At 39.6% G+C, this 23,878-nt stretch overlaps 1 protein-coding gene across 1 annotated transcript in view; it reads right to left on the bottom strand.

Moving 5' to 3' along the window:
- The window catches only part of LOC126199423 (modular serine protease-like), a 207,217-nt gene that overhangs the window by 120,779 nt on the left and 62,560 nt on the right, over positions 1 to 23,878 (bottom strand). The window contains exons 3-4 of the mRNA XM_049936341.1: positions 15,070 to 15,446; positions 14,739 to 14,951 (exon numbers count right to left, since the gene is read on the bottom strand). Coding sequence (XP_049792298.1) covers positions 14,739 to 14,951; positions 15,070 to 15,446 — 590 coding nt within the window. The remainder of the gene's footprint in view (positions 1 to 14,738; positions 14,952 to 15,069; positions 15,447 to 23,878) is intronic.

Consider the following 23,878-nt stretch of genomic DNA (forward strand, 5'->3'; position numbering starts at 1 on the left):
AGTTACCTCATCAAAGTTCGTCAAATGTTGTGCTACATGAAAAATCGAAATATCATTGTCAAATACTGTGTAAGCTGTTAATACAAATAGTACCCCAGACTGGTGTGGTTTCTCGATCTGATTATCTCTATTTTGTCACTGTCTGCTAGGTAAAACAAAACAGGTCTTTCTAACACTGCAGAAATTGTAACACACACCAAATAAACGAGTCTGTTTTGGCACAAATGGTCATTTTCATAACACGACATTTATGTAGCTAGAAATGGGAGAAGGTACCACTGATACGCCACTCAACTGTGCATGTGCATGTGCATGAGCATGAGCCCGCTCGTAACTGCTAAAACGAATCTAATGTAAACAGTTGTGGCGTCACGCTCATTGGAGGCGATTTGTTGTTATGAAGCTTTCCATAGTCTTCCTAAAGCCTTTGACATTTTGCTGTTGGCAAAAGCTTGTATGAGCACTGTGTTTTGTTGTTGTAGATGGCACATTTACTTCGCAATTTATGTTTTATTTTCCTCTTTTTTATCGCTCACGTTTTATTGTTGAACTATTATTCTGCAGTAGCAGGATACAGTAATATTCTTTGTTAGAGTATCGATTCTTTCCAGTCAAAATTACAAAAATTTAACTGAAAACTACAACGATGAAAAATTCCCGGAATTCTAAAAAATTTCCAGGTTTTTCCCTGTTTTCTCCCAGATGAAAAAATTCCCGGGTTTTTCCCAAATCTCGCAGTTGTCCCGGGTCATATACACCCTGGTAAAGCACATGATAGTATACATAGATTCATAGTTCTAAAAATCCCCAGATCAAAAGGTCTTCATCTAAAATAAATAAAAATCATCTTGTCAATTTAACCAACACACATTTCAAGGTCAATTTCAAGGAAGAAATTTCAAAAGCTTTCACAATAAAAACTGGTTTCAGACAAGGTGATTAATTATTCTCACTACGTTTCGATGTAGCCCTCGCGCACACCACGACGATTTGGCAGAAAGAAAACCCACCTAAAAAAAACTGGATCAAAACACTAAATGAGAATGAACTGCCTGGGGTTTGTGGATGATTTAGGTCTCTTAGCTTTTGGCATAGAAGATTTTCATGCACAGCTCATTAGCATCCAAAAAATCCCCAAAAAATAGGATATGTCGTGCTTGAAATGCACTCGCATCAGTCAGTCATAACAGTGCAATGACACTTCAGGACGAAGTTCAACAAAGATCCACCAACTGCTAACTCCATTCGGCGATGGTATGTGCAGTTTAAAGCTTCTGGATCCCTCTGTAAGGGGAAATCAACGGGTCGGCCTGCAGTGAGCGAAGAAACGGTTGAACGCGTGCGGGCAAGTTTCATGCGTAGCCCACGAAAGTTGACGAATAAAGCAAGCAGGGAGCTAAACGTACCACAGCCGACGTTTTGGAAAATCTTACGGAAAAGGCTAAAGCAGAAGCACTTCTTAAACAGGAGATTGGAAAACCGATGGATCGGTCGTGGTGGAGATCATGATCAACAATTCATGTCATGGCCTCCACACTCTCCCGACTTAACCCCATGCGATTTCTTTCTGTGGGGTTATGTGAAAGATTCAGTGTTTAAACCTCCTCTACCAAGAAACGTGCCAGAACTGCGAGCTCACATCAATGATGCTTTCGAACTCATTGATGGGGACATGCTGCGCCGAGTGTGGGACGAACTTGATTATCGGCTTGATGTGTGCCGAATCACTAAAGGGGCACATATCGAACATTTGTGAATGCCTAAAAAAACTTTGAGTTCTTGTATGTGCGTGCAAAGCATTGTGAAAATATCTCAAATAATAAAGTTATTGTAGAGCTGTGAAATCGCTTCAATCATTTGTAATAACCCTGTACAATTAAGAATATCATAGTTCTACAATTTAAATATCTTTGAGAAATTATTAGCTTCTAGCCTGGTCAAAGTGTAATAAAAAATGCTTGTCAATAGATACTAATATCCAACACTATAAAACCATAACTCTTGCAAAACCCACTTACACTATGTGATCAAAAGCAATCGGACACCTGGCTGAAAATGACTTACAAGTTCATAGTGCCGTCCTCCATCAGTAATGCTGGAATTCAGTATGGTGTTCTCCCACCCTTAGACTTGATGACAGCTTCCACTCTCGCAGGTATACGTTCAATCAGGTGCTGGAAAGTTTCTTGGGGAATGGAAGCCCATTCTTCATGAAGTGCTGCACTGAGGAGAGGTATTGATGTCGGTCAGTGAGGACTGGCATGAAGTTTGCATTCCAATGCATCCCACAGGTGTTCTATAGGATTCAGGTCAGCTCTCTGTGCAAGACAGTCCTTTACAGGGATGTTATTGTTGTACAACCACTCCGCCACAGGCCATGCACTACAAACAGGTGCTCCATAGTGTCTAAAGATCCAATCAGCATCCCGAATTGCTCTTCAACAGTGGGAAGCAAGAAGGTGCTTAAAACATCAATGTAGGCCTGTGCTGTGATAGTGACATGCAAAACAACAATGGGTGCAAGCTTCCTCCATGAGAAACACGACCACACCATAACATCACACCTCCGAATTTTACTGTTGGCACTACACACGCTGGCAGATGACGTTCACCGGGCATTTGCCATACCCACACCCTGCCATCAAATCACCACATTGCGTACCACGATTCGTTACTCCACACAACACTCCTTACACCAAGTGAGGCATTGCTTGGCATTTACCGGTGTGATGTATGGCTCATGAGCAACCGCTTTACCATGAAATCCAAGTTTTCTCACCTCCGCCTAACTGTTATAGTACTTGCAGCGGATCCTGATGCAGTTTTGAATTCCTTTGTGATGGTCTGGATAAATGTCTGCTTATTACACATTATGACCCTCTTCAGCTGTCGGCAGTTTCTGTCAGTCAACAGATGAGGTTGGCCTGTACGCTTTTGTGTTGTATGTGACCATTCACATTTCCACTTCACTATCACATCGGAAACAGTGGACCTAGGTATTTTTAGGAGTGTGGAAATCTCATGTACAGACATATGACAAGTGACACCAAATCACCTGACCATGTTCAAAGTCCATGAGTTCCACAGAGCACCCCATTCCTGATCAGCTCCTCAAAACTGAAAGAAATACCACCAGATCTTGCATAAATTAGAATTATCATTTTGAAAGTGTCTTGAGCATCATCTCCAGTTAAGCTGTCTATTGGGAGATTAGATCAGTCACCAGGATATGGAAGAAATATAGAATCTCTTATTTCTTGCACATCCTGTGAATGCAAGGACACAAGATTCTGCCACAACTTGTGGTGAGAAATCTTAAAAAGACAACTGAAGGACAACGGATCTCAGAAATTCATCATCATCTTAAAGCAGTTTTACTCTAGGTAACAGACACAGAGAGCAAAGTAAAAATTTATATTTTTCCTAAGAACCACAAAAAATTTTCATTCTAAATGACACATAGAAGGCCTACAGAGATGTTACATGAATTGACAAAATTATGATCAGAAAGAATGAAAGTTTCTGGCACACAGAAAGAGACAAACAGTTGAACTTGAACTGATGTGATCCAATGCGGCCGATAAAGTTCACATAATAATAATAATAATAATAATAATAATAATGAGAGAGGTTTTCATAGGTGCCAGTCAGTCAGTCAGAGCTTTAATATTGAGCTACCAAATGCTATATTTTGAGGCACTGGAATGAACTAAATGGTTCAAATGGCTCTGAGCACTATGGGACTCAACTGCTGAGGTCACTAGTCCCCTAGAACTTAGAACTAGTTAAACCTAACTAACCTAAGGACATCACAAACATCCATGCCCGAGGCAGGATTCGAACCTGCGACCGTAGCGGTCTTGCGGTTCCAGACTGCAGCGCCTTTAACCGCACGGCCACTTCGGCCGGCTCTGGAATGAACTATTCTGTTATTATTTACAGCTGTTATTATTTACATTTCATTAAATAAATTTTCTGTCAGCTGAACAAAAGGTATTTTATCTTAACAACACTTTAGCATCTGTTCAACATAAACTAGATCCGTAGGAAGTTTGAACTGTTTCTCGTCATTACAACTTTATAAATGTTGAATAGAAGGTGCAGTTGTAAAGGTAATCTGCATTGGTACAATTTTGATTTGCATTAATAAAACTTTTGGCTACATTTCAAAATAAAAATTTTGATCCATCACCACTATAAAATCAAACATTGAACATTATAGACCTATAGCACAGGGATTATTGTTTCTCCAATGATTATAGTAACAAGAATGTTGACTTCTGTTGGAAGAATTCCTGCTGTAAGGAAATAGAAGACGATGCAAGTTGCATATGAACAGTCGAATAAAAATATTAAATTGAAGGTGTCAAAAATTCAATATGCCTTTAGACGCTAGTAAAAGGAAAATGATCACATATATATTGAGGGAGCTATTATGAGTACTTTAAGACTAATAAATGGAAAAAAATAAAAGTTATTCTAAAAGAATGGCTGGAAATGGCAAAAGAACGAATCGATTTCTGAAAAAGAAATCACTAACTCCCACCTTTAGCGAGATATATGGAAGTGCCTTCTTCACTACTTTTAGATTCTCAGTGTGGCTTCAGGAAAAGCTGAGCAGAACCACAGCAGTTACAAAGTTCTTGCATCGAGTTTGATATCTTTCTGGCAAGAAGTAGTCCAGTACAAGCACATTTTTAGAGCTGACAAAAGCATTTGACACAGCAAACTTTTTGTTACTTCTAAATATACTGAAATCATATATTGTAGCAGGGATCCATCCACAGATGTCCTAGTCACATAATTATTAAACCGTAAGCAATGAAATAAACTGCCAAAGCAACTAGATGATGAAGTTATAAGGTTTCAATCCATCAATGAAAGAGTAATACAAGGTATACCTTAGGGTTCAATTCCTGGGCACTTTCTCTTCCTCATACCAGATGTGATCAAAAAGTAACAGCAATTTTTGTTTTTCTTCAAGTATCTTTCTTTATTCATCAACATCAACTTTTGCCCCTTGAAAGTACTTCCCCTCAAATATAAAAGACTTGTGCAAGCACTTTTTACAATCCTGGAAGCACATCTGGAACTCACTTTTCTGTAAGATACTCAGCTCTTTCAGCAATTCTGTTTTTATCTCATCAGTGGTGGCAAAACAACGTCCTTTCATCATTCTCTTCAGCTTCGGCATAGAAGTTGCAGGGGGCCTTGTCCTATAAATACAGTGGCTGGAGCAATATAACAGTTTTGTTTTTTGGCAAAATATCATGAACAAATATTGATGTGTGAGCAGGAGAATTACTGTGATGCTAGTTCAATGAATGCTTTAGCCACAATTCTGGACGTTCATTATTTCATGCACATGGCACCTAACTTCTAGGTAGTATTCTTTATTGACTGTACAACCATAAGGCAGGAACTCATGATGCACTATCTCATTGTAAACAAAGAAAACAGTGAAAATAACTTCCACATGTCATCAAACTTGTTTAATTTTTTTAGTCTTGGCTCTTCAGGCAGTTTCTAGTGGGATGATTGAGCCTTGTTTTCAATGTCATAGCCATATACCCATATTTTGTCACGTGCTATATCCTTATTTAGAAGTTGTGGATCGCTATCAACTTCAGCAGTTCCTGAGCAATGTCTACATGATGCTGTTTTTGGTCGAAATTCAACAATTTTGGAACAAACTTTGCTGCTACATATTTCAAGCCAAAAACATCTGAAAGATTGTTAGCATGAGGCAAAGGATATGTAGACATCATCAGCAACCTTTCTGATGGTGATCTGGCAATTTTACAGAACTATTTTCTTTACTTCTTTCACACTGTTGTCAGAAACGGATGAGCTTTGACATCGAGGGTGGGCGTCATCTTCAATGTCTTCTCGATCCTCTTTGAAAGGTTTATACCACTCGTAAACTCTTGTCTTACCATAGTAGAATTGCCAAAAGCTATAGTCTGTGGCACAGCTATTATTCCATTTTTCAAGTAAAATTTAATGCAAAATTCAGTAATCCATAAGTAATCTCATAAGTAAAAATCCACCAAGCACTACAACATGTATAACCTTTTCAACTGTCAACAATAAACTAAATATTCAGGCAGCTGAAAATGCAAACATACATCAGGAAAATGTGTACCAACAACATAATAGAAAGAAGTTTTGAAAATCAAATTTATAAAGTTCTTGAAATTAACCTTGTATATATTAACAACACTGCAAAACCCATTAACTCCCATAATGAGCTATGCAGGTGACACCTCAATCTTGTGAAGTATCCAGGACTTTGAACACTTCTGCAAGAAACACAGGAGCAGGTAGTTCATCCTCTGTATTTAAGAACACGTTGAATTCACCACACACTGTCTTCGTTACCTGTCCCAAACAAGTAAAAAACTTTGTAACTAGTTCCTAGCATAGGAATAAGTTCATAACTGAACACAAGTACTTGGAATACAAGTCTTGGTTGAGGAGACAACACAATAACAGCTTCTACAGTCAGAGTTGAGAAACTAGGTTGACTAGTTTGAGCTCTTGCTCTCCTTGAGTGGAGCACATTGGAACATTGGAACAGTGTAACACTTAAGTTATAATCTATACAAGTTCACAGTTTCTATAGTCTTGCCAAATGAGTCTGGCAGAATACCAACAGGCCTGAGAGCATGTTCCTGAGGTCCACTGGCAGCAAAGGCAGCTTGCAGTCGAGGCAGCGATGTATCCAGAGCAGACTTCTTCTATTGGCTGGCTGTATTGTAAGTGCTGTGATCGGCATGTGTGCGGCCCTAAATACCCGCACAGAGGAGGTACACTTTCCCCGATTGGCTGCATATGACGTTGGCAGATGCAGCAGAAGGTTCGTGGCAGGAGTGACCTATTGATTTACACACCCTCTGTTCTTTGGCCAGGTGTACACAAAGGCCCTCTGCTAGTCGCACAGATAATGACAGATTCAGAATGTCATGTAGTTGCAGGGGCTAAGCTGGCAACCAACCCAACAGCAGTGTGTTGCCATATGGCATCAGCACTTGACAGCTTTTGTGACATACGAGTTTGCTGCTATTGGTGTAACAGAACTAGCAAAGTAATTCATTGATCAGGGTCTCGAGGTGAGCATCGCCAAATCTGAATTAGAGGTATTTAAAATGGGTGACCACAACAACGTAAATAGTGTATGTAACATCTCATCAACAGAAATTGTTCACATCATTCCATTAATACTTGTGGTTCTCATGACAGCAGCAGCTGTGTGAACAGCATCGTACTCTTTAGTTCAACACATTACCTGTTTCAGTACCAGTGATCCATCCCTTTTACTACAGTTAGAATCCCCTCCCCTCCCCTCCCCTCCCCTCTCCTCTCCTCTCCTCTCCTCTGTATCCGTTCTTGAGCCTTCTATGTAGTTTATCAGTGGTATATTCATCTGTGTGTGTCTAGTTGATTCTCGCCTACAAATTTGTGTTTGCTCTTTTCTCATTAATGATGATTAGAGAAAAGTACCTTGCAGAAATGAGCTCATTAGTATGTGAGGAAAGGACTGTTTTTACACCATGAATGATGAACATGTATTGGAGATAGAACAACAATAAATTATCCATACATCATCCATTTAATGATAGCTGAAACAAAGTAACTGGAATGGAAGCGGTAAAATGAATAAAACACAAAGAAAGAACCATTTGAGATTTAGTTTTTTAAACATTAAAATAATTGTGTAATAATGAAGATAGCTCTCGTATGTCATCTCAAGTCAGAGAAAACGCAGTAAAAGAAGCAGACAAACTGTGTCCCCCACTCTCACAACCTTCCATTAATTCATTTATACTGGAAGCATATCTATTATTGGGTGAGTGCAAACTTTCAGCCAGACTGGAACACCAAAGAAAAAAATGAGAAAGGAAGAAAGAAAGAAAAATTACCTAACAGTGCCTAAAGAAGAACATCCTTTGCTGCCCCATGTCCATAAAAGGAAATCATTATTAATACTGTAGTTCTTCGAGAATTTCGGGGTAAATTCTAGAAACACTTGGCTCTCCACCATCTCGAACACCCGATATTTTAATGACGAAGGCGAGAGAGCCTCTTTACTGTGCCACACACATCTGTGTGTGCAGGAGGGACAGCTGTCACAAGAAGCCAGGAGCTGCGTCGACACACTAACCAGCCGCCAACACTGATGCAGTAACCAGCCACTGATGGTGACACAGTGACCTGCCACCGTTGCTGACTGCAACGGCTGTCATGCACCATTGCTGACTTCGCGTCCACTTGCCAATGCCGACACCACAACCAACGTTCGACGCTGCCGGCGCCTGTGCTATTCACTGGTGCTGCTTCTACACCTGTTCACCAGGTGAACAAACAACAATAATTGTTTGAGTAGGGGGGGGGGGGGACGAAGAGGAAACCAGAAACCGTTCAAAGACTATAGTACTGTAGCTAGTACATTTACAGGTGAAGTTGTGTTAGATTATCACTAGGTCAAAATCAATAGGAATATGGATAGCATTAAAAAAAAAAAAAAAAAAAAAGAGAGCAGGGGAAACTTCAGAACCAGCCGTGGCTATGACCCTGAGTAAGGAGGCGCCAGACTGGTCTGAGGTAATGAATTTACTTAAAGCCCAGCGAGCAGATTCAGCGGCTTTAAGAAAAGAACTAAGTGATCAAAATGCATCTTTAAGAAAAGAACTAAATGCTAAGTTAGATGCTCAAAGAGCAGATTTAATTACTCAAACTGCTTGTTTAAGAAAAGAACTAAGTGATGAAAGTCTTGTGTTAGATTCAGTAAACACACAATTGAACAAGTTAGACAATCAGAGTGAAATTTTAAGTAACCACAGCAAAATCTTGAACAATCAAGCAGCTAACATAGTTTTGTTAAAGACTAAATTTTACTCTTTAAATAATAAGGTAGAAAATCTGAAATTAGATTTAAAGACTGAACTCACCAGTTCTTTGAATACTCACATTGAACAACTATTTACTAAGTTTAACCAAAGACAGGGTGAGCAATTTCAAAATTTAACTTATAAATTAGGATCTGAGATTGAAGAAAAATGTATAATGTAGAAACGAGACTTGTCAAAAAACTTGGATCCTTTCAAAATGTACGCAATGTTACATTCAATGCGGTAAAGCAAAGGTTGCATGCCTTAAAAGATAGCATGGAAAGACAGGATAAGCTGATCCCTATCGTCCAATCGTAAACTTCAGGTGTCAACATGTGAATAAATAATTAAGAACAAAATTTCAAAGAAAAAAATAGTCAACTTTGACATTATAAATGTAAGTAGTCTGGCGGAACCATTTGAGCTAACTATAGATCGAGAAATTACTGAGCGCATAATCTCCAGAAACGTTGCAACTGTTGCTTTTCCAATGATAGTAATACTAACAAGGTTTAAGATGACTTGTGCGAGAAATTCAAACTTGTCCATGACAAAGTTGAAAACAGAATGACCTTACCTGATGTTTTGTACCTAGTAAAGTGGTGATTGTTTTTCTGTTGGGTGACTTTCACTCAAAATTTAATGAGAAGTACTGGTTTGTGCTTGCTCAAGTGAGGTTAGTATCAGATCCATGGGATCCGGGCGGAGTCACATCAATTCCTCAGAGACGTTAACATTCTGGGTTAACGGGTGGAGTGACGACTATCGGTCCCCGAGTTGTTTTCTGTGTTACTTCCACATTAATTTTCCTACACTGAAATCCCTTAAAATTTTCAACTATTCTGCAATCTATTCATAACACTTAAACTATCCTATCATGTTAGTATTTAAGTGACTGAATATGACTACAAGATTGTGACTAATTTAAGAGAATCATGAATAAACAGAGATCTCTAAACATAAAATGGAACGAACAGAATAATTTTCTGTTAGAAGGTATAATATGATGGTACTATGTAAACAGAGTGACTTTAAGATGGAATGAACAGAAAAGAATATTATATTTAAGAATAATATAATATGAGGTGACTAATGCAATAACTATCTTATTGTAGTGTATAATTTTCTATTCTTATAGAACATTTATATCTTTTATGAGATGTGATGTAGATGGGAGGGTTTGCATCGATCTTGAAAGGGGTGGGTAGTGTAGGTAAAGACATGACTAACACTACACACCCACAACACATTTCAGACAACCCTCGCAAACAAGTGTGACTGATTCTTCACCATCTGCCGTTCCATAGATGTTGCTAAGATTTTTCTTTGGAGGCTTCAAAGGTGAAGGTGAGAATGTCTGTTCTGCAGGAGATGTTTAACATCACACCTCCTCCAGCTTCTCACTCAAGTACTGGTGAAGTAGGGATCCTGGGGAAGGAGGGTGGGAAGTGTTTTCCTGTCTTGGGGGCTATCTTCTTTTTCTCCTTTGATCATAGCAACAATCTCTATTTTTTCCTTTCTTACTTCTCATCTGAGTACCGGTCTATCTTACCCTCTTTCCCTATGCATATACTTCTATCACTGAAGTAGTCCTCATTCTCTGTGGTTTCCTATAACCTTCAAATTATTTCAAATAAGTAGGCCGAAGAATCAGGCTGCCCGAACACACATTGACATACACACAAGATTACACTTAGACAAAAAATGTGAAAATTATGGGCTAGAAACCTTAAGTGATGTCCGAACCGCCAAGGGATGGAGGGCAATAAAGACATATGTACATCTGGGTAGATGCACATATTGTATGGTTAATGGTTGTTATATGACGGTTCTGCATCGTCTTTTTTTTTTCCTTTTGTTGCTTCATATATATTTATACATAGATATAAGAACAGAGACGGTTCTGTATCACACAAGGAAGTGTGAGAAATGAAGGAAGTAGAAGCTAAGGAAGAACTAATGAACATAAGCCAGGGAGTAACTAATGGTGATAATTATTTAAAAATATCAGTTGAATATTTGTTCTTATGATTTGTAGGATAGTGAGACAAGTATAGAATAAAGAATGGTATGATATATTGAATTATATATAAATATGAGGTCTGCTGAAAGCATAGAAGTTGAAAAATAGTAGAGGACTCTAGGGGATCAAATAAGGTACCCAGAGGTAAGAGTGAAGTGTGACGTGTGAAGTAGAATTGAATTTTGCCAGATAATATTTAGCGACAGTATACATAAAGATGTATACTAGGGCAATGAACCATGGGGCCTATTGACAAAGGATAAGGGGCATGCACCCAGCTTTTATTGAATGAAGAAAAGGGCAGATAGGTAAACCAAAGAGAGGCTGACCTATACTGTGTGGGCAGGGGCACCAAGAAGGGGATTGACCTGTACCATAGAATAGAGGAATAAGAAAGGGGCATACCTACAAAAACGGAAGGAGGTAGTGCATCCATAGGAGCAACCTGGAGGTAAAGTATAGGTACTGTGCCTATAGGTAAGGATAATACTGTGACAGATGTCACACAATTTTATAGAGATTATCCTGGTAAGTTTGTATTCTTTACATCAACAGCATTATTAGGAGTTATGAGTGTCGGAAAGAACACATTCATTTTTATTCTCCAGAGTTTCCCCCAGACAACAAGTTACTGTAGGAAATAAGACTGTTAAGTACTAAAGAATAGATAGTTTACAGAATTGTGCTAAAGAATGAGGCAATCAAAAGTCTATGCCACCTGGAGTTTGTGATTGGAAATCAAAAATGTTGTCCACACGATTCCTAGATGTAAAAGTACTAACTGCAACATTGGGTGAAATGCTCAGATAGTTAATGTCGAAATGAACAAAAACAAGAAAAGGAAAATCTAGGTATTAAGTACACAAGGAATAAAAGAGAGATACTGTGTTCTGATTGAAATATAAATTAGTGTTGTGACAGATATTAATGTCTATGATGAATATGTGTAAAACATTGCGTGTTCGAGCTAAGAGGAGGGATATGTAGTGCTTTGAGAATTTTTGGGTAAATTCTAGAAACACTTGGCTCTCCACTGTTTCAAACACCCAATATTTTAATGATGAGGTTGAGAGAGCCTTTTCACTGTGCCACACATATCTGTGTGTGCAGGAGGGACAGCTGTCACGAGAAGACAGGAGCTGCATCAGACAAGTGGTTACCAGTAGCACCTTGGAATTTATATCAAAAAGTCAAAGAGTGTTTTTTATAATGTTCCGTGGTTTGTGGTGTCCTGAGGATTGTTACAGAGAGAGATGAAGTGTGTATTGTATAGAGACTCTTACTTCAAGTCTTGGATCTGCATGAGGCAGCACGTACGTAATTGTATGGGTGTTTTGTCGATTCCGACATTTATCTTGGAACCAGAAGAATTAGACGGTGAAAGCGACGTAGATGATGACCCAAAGAAGAGGATCGATTGCACGCACAACGTATGAGTCAACTGGAAGAGACACGTGAGTCATGCAACCCAACACAGGACTGTCTCTTGTCATCCAAGAAAGCGTTAGAATACTTCATACTGATATTGTGAGCAATAAGAGAACAACTGGGGGTGTTGTGACTCTAGTTCTCCAAAGGTTTAGCACTGGCTATTTGTTCCACTCTCTCTTCACCACAGAATAACTCAACCATTTACCAAAAGGTAAATGTGTTCCTGGGCTGAGATTACAGGCTTCAGGAACACAACCAAGCACTTGTAGCCATCATTTTCATGCTATAGTGCAAGTGTTCACTTGGACACTAGAGATGTCTTACAGAGTTCAGGGGCTTCATATGAGCTTTATCACCACAATGTGTGCATTCTTCATCACAGTTTTTTGACTAGTTTAGCATGGATATGGTTGTTGAAGGCCGTGTTACAACTGTGTGAAAGCATACTACGCATCTCTATCTGATCAGAAGTATCCTGAAATCCATGTGTAATGTGGGATTGACTCCTCGATGTCACGAGAGGCAAACCCATCAGTATAAAATAAGGTGGGGAGTATTGTGTTGCAGAGAAGCAGAAACAGGAAGATGCACTGGTCAGGAGAGCCCACTGAATTGAATATGAACTAGCCATTGGATTTTACTCGAGTAACAGATCTGTCATGGCCATTTCAGCTCCTCTAAAACTGCCAAAGTGAACTGTTGGTGATATCATGTGACAGTTAAATAGAAATTCGAAGGAATAACCACAGCTAAACCAAGACCAGGCATATCTCATGTACTGATGGTCAGGGACCATCGAGCATTGTGGATCGTGACTGTAAAATCTTACATGAACTCAGTGGCAGAAGTCACTCCTGAGTTCCAAAGCGCTACCAACAGTCCAGCTAGCATACTGACTGTAGGGAGCTAAAAGGAATGTGGTAACATTGTTCAGCATCTCCTCATGAGCCATACCTTCCCGTATACAATGCTAAACAGAACTTCAGTTGTGTAAAGAGCAATACCACTACACAGTTGATGACAGGAAACGAGTGATTTGGAGTGACGAATCAGGCTATAGGCCTCCAGTATGGAAGTTCAATGGAAGCATTTGAGTTTGGTGAATGATAGAAGAATGTTACCTGTAATCATGTAGTGCCAACAATGAAGTACACAGGAGGAAGTGTTATGGTGCAGGGGTATTTTTCACTGTAAAGGTGTTGTTTACCTTATTGATCTTAGGAAAACACTAAATGTGAAAAACTTTGAACACATTTGGCAGCATTGTGTACTATAGCGTAGAGAAATAGCTCAGAAACAATGATTGCATGTATCAGCATAACAGTGCACACTATCATAAAAGCAGCATCTGTGAGGCAATGGTTTGCAGACCATAACATTCGTGAAATAGACTGTCTTGTCCAAGGACCTGACACGAGCCCAATGGAATACATCTGATGAGAATGGAATTTTCACTCTTCAGTGAAGTGTCTCATGAAATGAAACTTTCTGGTGGAAAAGCACTGTGTGCCAGACCGAGACACCGACTCGGGATCTTTGTCTTTTACAGATAAGTGCTTCTTTGAAATTTGGAAGGTAGAACGTAGCTCAGTTGGTAGAGCACTTGCTCGCCAAAGGAAAAGGTCACCGAGTTAGAGTCTCAGTTCAGAACACAGTTTTAATCAACCAGGAAGTTGCATTTGGGATTACTTTGAAGGCTGAATCTGCTCCAGGACCCAGTATCCATTATCATCTGGTGGCAGCTCTTCAGGAAGAATGAGCTGTTATTTCTTCACAGATGTTCAGACACCTCACTGAAAGCATTCCCAGTAGAGTTCAAGCTGCATCCCACATTAATGTAAATTAATAGGTGTGTGGATACTTTTGATTGGGTTATGTAGCTAGTTGAAGAAATCCAAGCTCCACAACAAGACACAACTATGAAATTTTACTGAACTGTTTTTCTGAATGGTAAAAAATACTTAATTTACTGGCAACAACAGATCACCTGCAGCACATATATGAGTAGCTTATTGTAGCTTGGAAATGTGAAAAGAAATTTAATAAACTGTTCCACATGGAAGAATGTTAAGAATGTGAGAAGACACAGGCAACATAGGGGTCAAGGAAAGCTTCAACTGGAAGGCAATGCCAAATTAATGTGGGAAAATAACACCACAGGCACAAACTTCCTTCCCAGTCTAAGTCCAATGAAATCATAGGAAAAATATTGATAAAATATTAATGCTTTCTGAAATTACTTGTTGACAGTGCACAAAATTAATCATCTGGAAGTAATATTGATTTGTATTGTTCTTCACTTTGTAACATTACTACAAATTACATGTCTGATCCCCACACTGATCTTTTAAATTTTTATTCCACTTATGGTTACAATGAGAAAGCACTCTGACCTGGAACACAAGTGAATGGTTGGTTATCCCATGTACCACTGTCGGTGCACGTGAGAGCAGGATAGTTAAGCTCCTTGGTCTTAACATAATTTGATTTACATGCTAGATTTGCTTTGCTGCCCACAGACATTGGTTTATTGCATGCAATCTTCTGCCCAAAGGTTGAGTAGCACTTGATATCAAGCAAATCGTAGACCAGAGGAGGACACTGAGCTGTAACAGTAATTGAAATTTGTATTAGACTGAAGTATCACACAGTTTATAGTAAATTAAAGTTATCTAAAAAGCTAGATAAACTATTATACAACTTAAATGATTTGTTATACAGTACCGTAATGTAATGTGCTGGAGGTAGAATATTCCCCATTCTTCTCACAAACTGGTGGTGGTGGAGTAAAGGCCTCATCGAGGCAATAGGAATCATTGGGTCCATTGATGTGATATCCTTCATCACAGAAGAACTGCAACTGTGTGGCGGAAGGGACTTGTGCTCCTGGTCCAAAACCACAAAATTGGGAGTCACAGCCAAGCACTTTATAGCCACCATTTTTGTGCTTGGGTGGAAGTGTGCACATGGGGGCTGGAGATGTTCCACACAGCTCAGGGGCTTCATCTGAGCCATCACCTTCACACTGGATGGTACCATCACAAGCCGCATTCCCATCTACACAGGCACCATATGCACAGCGGAAGAAGGCACTAGAGCAACTGAAAGATGGATGAAGATTCTCTTAATAACTACAACTGCCACCAATACCCCTCTGTGCACAAGAACAGCACATTCTGATGACTGTCTACATCCATGTAATCAATGAAATAATTTGAATTGCTAGACAGTATATAATACTAGGCAGTACTGAAAAAATAAAATTGTATAACAAGCATTAACATTAAGGTACAAAACACATCTAATAAAATGTGAAAATCTATATTTGAAGTGCTGCACATTTATATGAAATTATTTGGGTTTTGTGCTGCACTTTTTTTCCATTCTTGTGGTAAAAATATAAAAAATGAACACCCAGCTTTAAAAATGTTTAAATATAGTATTATTTTCTCAGTCACACTGATGGCAGTCAAACATATTTGTATCACAGATTTTGGCTTTCAAAATCAAATAAAAGAAATAATTCCAATACAAGTATTGTATTCTTATATTTCACTTCTCTCTCATCACATTTTTATTCTTATTTTGACAAATATAATCTCCAACACTGATAACTGTTGCAGTTAGCCCTTATACATATGTTTCTCATTTTGTACTTCAGGAAGACAAGTGTCATCCATTTCAACATGGCAATGCAATTGATCAATACCAGGAGCACTGAACAAATGATATTACGTGTTGGGACGTGTGGAGAAATCAATTCTGAAGGAACATGTACAGTTTGAGACTTACATTGGCAGATGCATACGTTCTTTCTGCAGAGAGGATATACCATTATCATTTATTCAGCAAATCCAGTGGAGATCAAACATGGGAACATTTTTTCAAGGTGTATACGTGGACAAGGAAAAAACATTCCCAGATTTCCCAGTTGAAAATACACTTTTCCCATGTTAAGTGACAGTATACTTTTCCTCAGCCCTGTAAAACTTATCAATCCTTTGAATGTTTATCGTTTTATATGTCAACGTAGAATTTCCTGGCACTTTCAAAAATGAAACTTAGGGGGAAACAACTCGTTTTGGAAAGATCTTTGATGTGCAGCAACATGTACGCTGCATATTTTCATGTTACAAAGGTATAAATTCGAATTCCACCAAACACCGCATGTTACTTTCCAAAGCATTGAAATCGAGATAGCGACGTACTTTTGTAAGCCAGTCATAGCTCATGTCACATGATTTCACCAGATGATGACAGCATAGGACACGTGATATAGTCAGCCAATAGCAACATCACTCTTAAGTAGCGTGAACAAACAAATAAGAAAAGTTAATGGTTTAAATTAATATGCATAGTGTTGTTACAAGAAAAACAAAGCTTTCACATATAATCGTGGTCTCTAAGATTAATAAGCTGCAAGAGAAGCTAAGCTTCCACATATATTGTTGATCTTTTTTGCGCGTGTTACACTTTAAGATATATCACACAAATGTGTCAGTAAAATTTTTAATAACGACATAAATGTCTGATCTTCTGGGCTCAAAATTCTTCTACATGGTCATCCTCAAAGAAATGATTTTTAATTGAGAGTCAAATGCTCTGCCATTTAAGAAATTCACTGTACATTCTCTCACATAATTCATCTTCTGTAAAAGGAAATTTACTTTGCAAGTAACACTTTTCAAACCACCATTCGCAAAACCTTCCCGTGACCTGTTAGAAATTGATTCGTTTAAGTAGTTGCCAGAGTGTGCCAGATAACAGGTGCCACTGCTCTGGCGCAGCTACGATGCAGGAAGCCCATATGTTCATACATGTAAAACATTAAAAGATCTTGCACTATGTCACAAAAGAAACAAAACATAAGAGGATACTTCAAGAGCATCGGAATTTTGTGAACCATACTAAAATGCATAATTTGGCTTAAAGTGCACATTCGTACATCCAGATTCGGAAGTAAATTTTCTTGAGTACCAGTACTGTATTATCTCATGTTTGATTCTTTATTATGGCATAATGCCATGCAAGCTAGAAGATGGAAAACGTGCACTTGAAATGCAGCGAACAGTTGAAACTAGCCAACGGTGTGAAACTGAACACTTCATTTCAAATAAATTGACTGCCTCAGCACTAAAGATTAATATAAGCCAAATCACTTTAGCAAACCAACGAAAATAACTTCATTGTTCTGCAAGGCAATTAATACTTGACTGTCAGAAATGTGGAAATAAAATTTGAAACTGACAACATATTTTAGCCTTCCGTATTTATGTCAATGTATTTTAATCCATTTGATAGCTCCCAGCCACAGAAATATGTTTTGTTTTCATTTAATGGGAGAGCAATAAATGAAGAGGAAACAGCAAAATCACTAAACGTAACATGGGTCACACAGAGACTACACACCTCCCCACTACAGCTCAGACTGCTCTGTGCATAGCATCGGATCTATGATATTTCAAAACCGGGGCAATATTATACAGTGGCACCCAGCCTCACATCTGTAGCCAGAAGCGGGAGAAAGTACTACTCATACACGACTCAACTGCACATGCGCAAGAGCCCGCCCACAACTGCTCAAACGAATCTAATGTAAACAGCTGTCACATCACACTCATTGGAGGCAATTTGTTGTTAGGAAGCACTGCATAGTCTTGCTAAAACCTTTGACACACTTTGCTGTTGGCAGACACTTGTATGAGCAATATGTTTTGCTGTTGGGTATGGCGCATTACCTTTGCGACTTAAGGTTCTCTCCCCCACCCACTTGTTCATGTTTTGTTGCTGCAGTATTATTCTGCAGAAGCAGGATACATAATATCCTTTGTTGGAGTATTGGTTCTTACCAGTCAAAATCACAAAAATTTAACTAAAAACTAAAACAATGAGAAACTCCCAGAATTCTAAAAAATTCCCAGGTTTTTCCCAATTTTCTCCCAGATGAAAAAATTCCCGGTTTTTTCCTGAATCTCCCAGTTGTCTCGGGTCATAGAAACCCTGTTTTTACAAGAAAGATGAATGCTTATGAAAATTACAAATAACTTAACTTGGAATGATCATACAGATGATGTTGCAGGGAAAGCAAAACAAAGATTTCAATTTACTGGCAGAACACTTAAAATCCAACAGGTGTACTGAAGAGACTTGTCACACCACACTTGCTGCCCTCTTCTGGAGTATTACTGTGTGGTGTGGGATCCACATCAGATGAGACTGATCGAGGACATCAAAAAAGTGCAAAGAAGAGCAGTTCATTTTGTATTATTGTGAAATAGGGGAGGGAGTGCCACGAACATGATACAAGAAATGGGGTGGAAATCATTAAAACAAAGACATTTTTCACTGCAGCAGCAATCTCATGAAATTTCAATCACCAACTTTCTCTTTCAAGTGCAAAAATATTCTATTGTGTCCACCTACTAATGGATAAAATATCATCATGATAAAACAAGAGAAATTAGAGCTCACAAAGAAATATGTAAGTGCTTGTTTTTCTATTGTGCTCTTCATGAGTGGAATTGTAGAGAAATAGCTTGAAGGTGAGTTGTTGAACCCTCTACTGGGCACTTAACTGTGAACTGCAGAGTAATCCTGTAGATGTAGATGCTTCCAGATAAACGGGTCCTGTTTACTGCACTGCAATGAATGACCATTGCAAGTAACAATAGAGGACCTACAGCAATAATGAGGAGGAAAAAGCCTCCTGCATATGTTAGCAATGAGATCATTTGTAGCTTTCGGTCTGAAGACTAGTTTGACACAGCTCTCCAAGCTACTCTATCCTGTGCAAGCCTCTTGATCTCCAAATAACTACTGCCACCTACATCCTTCTGAATCTGCTTATTGTATTCATCTCTGTCTCCCTCTATGATTTTTACACCCACACACCGGTGATCCTTTGAGGTCTCAGAATGTGTCCTATCAACTGATCATTTCTTCTAGTCAGGTTGTGCCACAAATTTATTTTCTTCCCTGTTCTGTTCCTTGCCTTCTCATCAATTACATGATCTACCCATATAATCTTCAGCATCATTCTGTGGTACCAGATTTCAAAAGCTTCTGTTCTCTTCTTGTCTAAACTGTTTATCATCCAAGTTTCACTTCCATACATGGCTACACCCCAGACAAATACCTCAGAAGAGACTTATTAACACTTCAATCTATATTCTTTGTGCAGTGACATGTGCACATACGTGTGTGTGAGAGGGGAGGGGGGGGGGGGCTACACATGTGTAACATCACTGTCAGCCTGCCATGGGCCACAATCTATTTCAGACTAGCCAAGCTATGCTATGCTCATCCAAAGTTTTCTATATGTAGTGCTGTAGCTTGTTGTGTACATGATTGGTTCCTGCTGAATGTTACTTAAATACTGTGTTCAAGTTGTTAATGCTTCCGTGGAATAAAGTTGTGTTCAGTCTATTGGTCATTTTGTACTTATACCTAATTACAACAACACTGGCAATGAGTGTGATCCTGTTCTCAGTGCAAATTTCTACTCCCTTTATTCTCATGATGGCAATGGTGCTACGAAGGGCCTTTTACATCGGCTAGTCAAACAGCAAGAAGCATTCAGCATCTTGTTGCACCACCAGTCAAATGTGCTGGACAATCAAACTCTGCTAATTTAATCACTGGCTTCTGTTTTGTCTAGTCAGCATGCTCCTCACTCTGTCTCACCTGCTGTTTTGCCCTCCACAGCTTCCATGGTTTATCTGCCTCCTTTTCTACATACAAATAGTCTGTCGAGGAATGGGACATACACAGGAAATGTCTGTTACATCACTTTCAAACTTTTGCAATTACTGACACTTTATGTCATGCCTTGTTCCTTTCATGGATATCACGAAGAATGTGTGAAGGCCTATATCAACTCGGCCCTTTGCAGGACCCATCTTCTGTAATGTTTGACCAAATGTGTGAACTTTCTTCAAAATACTACTGTAAGCGCATTCATGTTAGTGTGTACCAGGTTGAGTTTTACCACTGTAGGAAGCAGCCACATCAATCCTATTGAGCATGGGCAGCACTCCAGGGATTATGTCAGCATCATGCATAAAGAGCCCTGAGGTATCAGCAATCCAACCCTCTCCTCCACAACATGCTTCAGATAGCCACAGGAAGAAGACATGGTTATGGTTGTCCACACAGTCACAGTACCAAGGTGGTTGGCCTCGCTTCCAACTGTAGCAACACCAACAAAACAAAAAGGCCAGTAAACAGCAACGTACACATTATGGGCTCCCATTTTCCCCTTATTGTTTCATTAACCACGAGTGCCCACACAGGGCTACTTGCCATAATTGCAACAAAAAAGGTCACACTGCTTCTGTTTGTAATGCAAAAGTTCAGCACAACAATGCTGATGCAGATATGAATGTAAACGTTGAATTTGCTACTTTTGTTGCGCCAAACAAGTTTTTCATTAATGGTTTGATTTTTGTAAGGTTCTGCACATGCAAGTGGATACAGGCAGTGTGGTAACCTTGTTGAAGTCTAAAGTTACGTGTACTTTGGCTCCCTACTGCTTCTCCCTGTATCACAAAAGTCAGTAAATTACAATAAACGGAGTATTACTATTCTTGGCCATTTCTCTGCCAGAGTGACCTACAAGCCCGAAGTCCAGTCACTTATGTTTTTGTCATATATAACAGATACGCAGGAAATCTTTCTCAATTAGATGCTCTTTAAGTTGTTTGGTTTTATCATTTTGAATGAAGTGAATTTAATGCCTGAACAAGTGCTGATACACAGTTAGATGCATTATGTTTTGAGTTTTCCTCTTTGTTCTCTCCTGGATTGGGGTGTACCAACAATTTTCAAGCGCATATAACCATGAAACCTTCTTTTCAGCCTCATTTTTTCCAGCCCTATCCAGTTCCAGTGGCACTCAGGGAACAAATCAAACATAAATGAGATCAATTCACAGAATCTGGCATTGTTTACCCTATAGCATCAAATGAATGGTCCACCACCACCTTAACTGTAGTAAAGAAACTGTTGGGTTTTCTGTGAATGCAGTATCTATAGTGAATACATACTCAATACTGCACCCAGACAAACTCTTTGTGAAGTTATCAAATAGTCAATATTTCTCAAAAATTGTCGGATGTCTAACTGCTACTCCCTTAGGTGCAGAACTACAACATGTGTTAGTTGTCAATGCCCCTTCTGGAGTGTACCAATACTTCCAGTTGTCTTTTGGAGTCACCAGTGCCCCTGCTATTTTTCAACATTTTTTGGAAAAAATTACAGCATTAGTTTACAAAATCCGCATACTTTTTTCTGTCCTCCAAGCAGCCGTGTTGAAGTGTAATTTAGAAAAATGTCAGTCTTTTCAACCTTCTAACACTTATCTTAGGTTTGAAGTTTCTCAAAAGGGTCTCAAACTCCTGCATCAATATGTTTCTGCTTTTGTGTTGCTTCTACATCCTACCTCAATCAAAAAATTTCAGGTTTTTCTAGGGAAGGTCGCCTACTGCCATAAATTTTTGCCTGGGGCAGCAGCACTCGCACAGCCATTACGCACATTGCTGCACAAAGGAACTGAGTTGCACTGGTCATTGGCCACATGGTCCTTGCAACAGATGCTTCAGAGAGTTCGCTGGATGCAGTACTGGCTCATAGATATCCCGATAGCTCCGAGCGGCCTATTGCTTAAGCCAAAAAATGTTGACTTCTGTTCAAACTAGGTACACTCAAATAGAAAAAGATGCTTCGACCATTGCACGTGCTGTGCAGAAATTCCATGTTTTTCTCTATAGTACCAAATTCCACTTGGTCACCGATCATAAACTATTGGTTTCCTTATTCAGTCCTTCGGCATCGTTACTGGATAAAGCGCCATATTGCATTCAATGTTGAGCCCTTTTCATTTAGTGTTACAACTACGAGATTCATTTCTACCCTACGAATCAACATACAGATGCCGATGCTTTCGACTGCCTGCTGGCAGGTCCGGACCTAGGATTTGATGAGGAGGAATTGCTTTGTTTGCACATTGATGTCACCACACAGCAGATGGTTGATGGTTTTCCTGTAATTAGCACACAGATTGTGAAGGCTGTAGCTCTGGATCCCGTTTTGCAGATGGTCATAACATTCATACAATATGGTTGGAGGGATTCAACATCTTCTGGTGCGTTCGACCCCCTCCATCAGTATTACATGTTTTGACATCAATTTTCTGTCATGAAAAGTGTTCTGCTTTTAGACACAGATCACATGGCTCCTCATGTAGTGATCACCTAAATGTTTCATTCAGAGGTTCTCCGTTTATTACATGCAGATCATTTGGGTGCATCACACACAAAAGCGTTGGCTCGTTGACACATGTTTTGATCTGGCTTGGATGGTGACATTAACTGCCCGGTTGCCTCCTGTTCACAGTGTACAACACATCAAGCAGCTCCCGGGGCATTGTCATCTCCTTGGCCAATGCCATCACATGGATGGGACTGTATACATCTCGATTTTGCTGGCCCCTTTCTCAACTTATTGGCTGTTGGTCACTGACACACATTCTTGTTTTCTGTGCGTGATTAATTTTGTTTACACATCCACAACTGCCACCATTGCAGTCTTGTCCAAAATTCTGTTACTCTAAGGATTGTCCATGACATTAGTGTCTGATAATGACCCACAGTTTTCATCAGAAGAGTTTGCAGCATTTTGTGACTCACATGGTATCTGTAAAATTCTCACCCCACCATTCAATCCACAATCTAACAATGGAGCAGACACCTCCTTTGAACATTCACAACTCAGATGGAAAAGTATGCTGCCAATCTCTGTCTAATGTTGCCTTAGATCGGTTTATCTGCTCATACTATTTCACACCATTCAGTGAGAAGAGCCCAGCAAGGCTACTCCATGGGTGCCAACGTAGGACACTGATACACCTCCTGTTTCCCCTACCTGGACATCAACCTGTGCAACTGCCATGCCACTTAGGACTGGGTAAGGCTGTCTGGGCATGCAGTTTCGGATGCTGCCCTAAATGGATTCTAGCTGTCATTGCCAAATGCTTGGGAATCCATCTCTGAGACATCTGCAGGGAGGATGACCTCTGCTTGAGGCACTACGATGACCTTCACCTTTGTGTCGACAGCCAGGCACCCCGTAATGTCAATTGCACCATCATGTCTGAGCCCATCCACATTGGGAGTCACATCAGCTGCTGTTGCTGCTGGTTTTCAAATCCCACATGGGTGACAGTATCCATCCTCGGTGGCCGAACCAGCAGTCCCTCTATTGCTCCAGACGCCATCATCAGGGATTCTGTCACCCATTACCAGAATCATCAGCACCATCACCAGAGCCGATGCCTGAGGTCGACATGGAAAGAGCCCCAGCATCACCATTGTTGCCGTACGGCATACACTTTCATTGCAGTACGCCACCTTAGCCCAGTGATCTCCCCCCAAGAGAGGAGGAATGCAGTGATATATATGTGTGTGTGTGTGTGTGTGTGTGTGTGTGTGTGTGTGTGTGTGTGTGTGTGTGTACACTTTCAACAGACCGTGTGTGT

The sequence above is a fragment of the Schistocerca nitens genome, chromosome 8 (assembly GCF_023898315.1).
Source record: "Schistocerca nitens isolate TAMUIC-IGC-003100 chromosome 8, iqSchNite1.1, whole genome shotgun sequence".
Lineage (NCBI taxonomy): Eukaryota > Metazoa > Arthropoda > Insecta > Orthoptera > Acrididae > Schistocerca > Schistocerca nitens.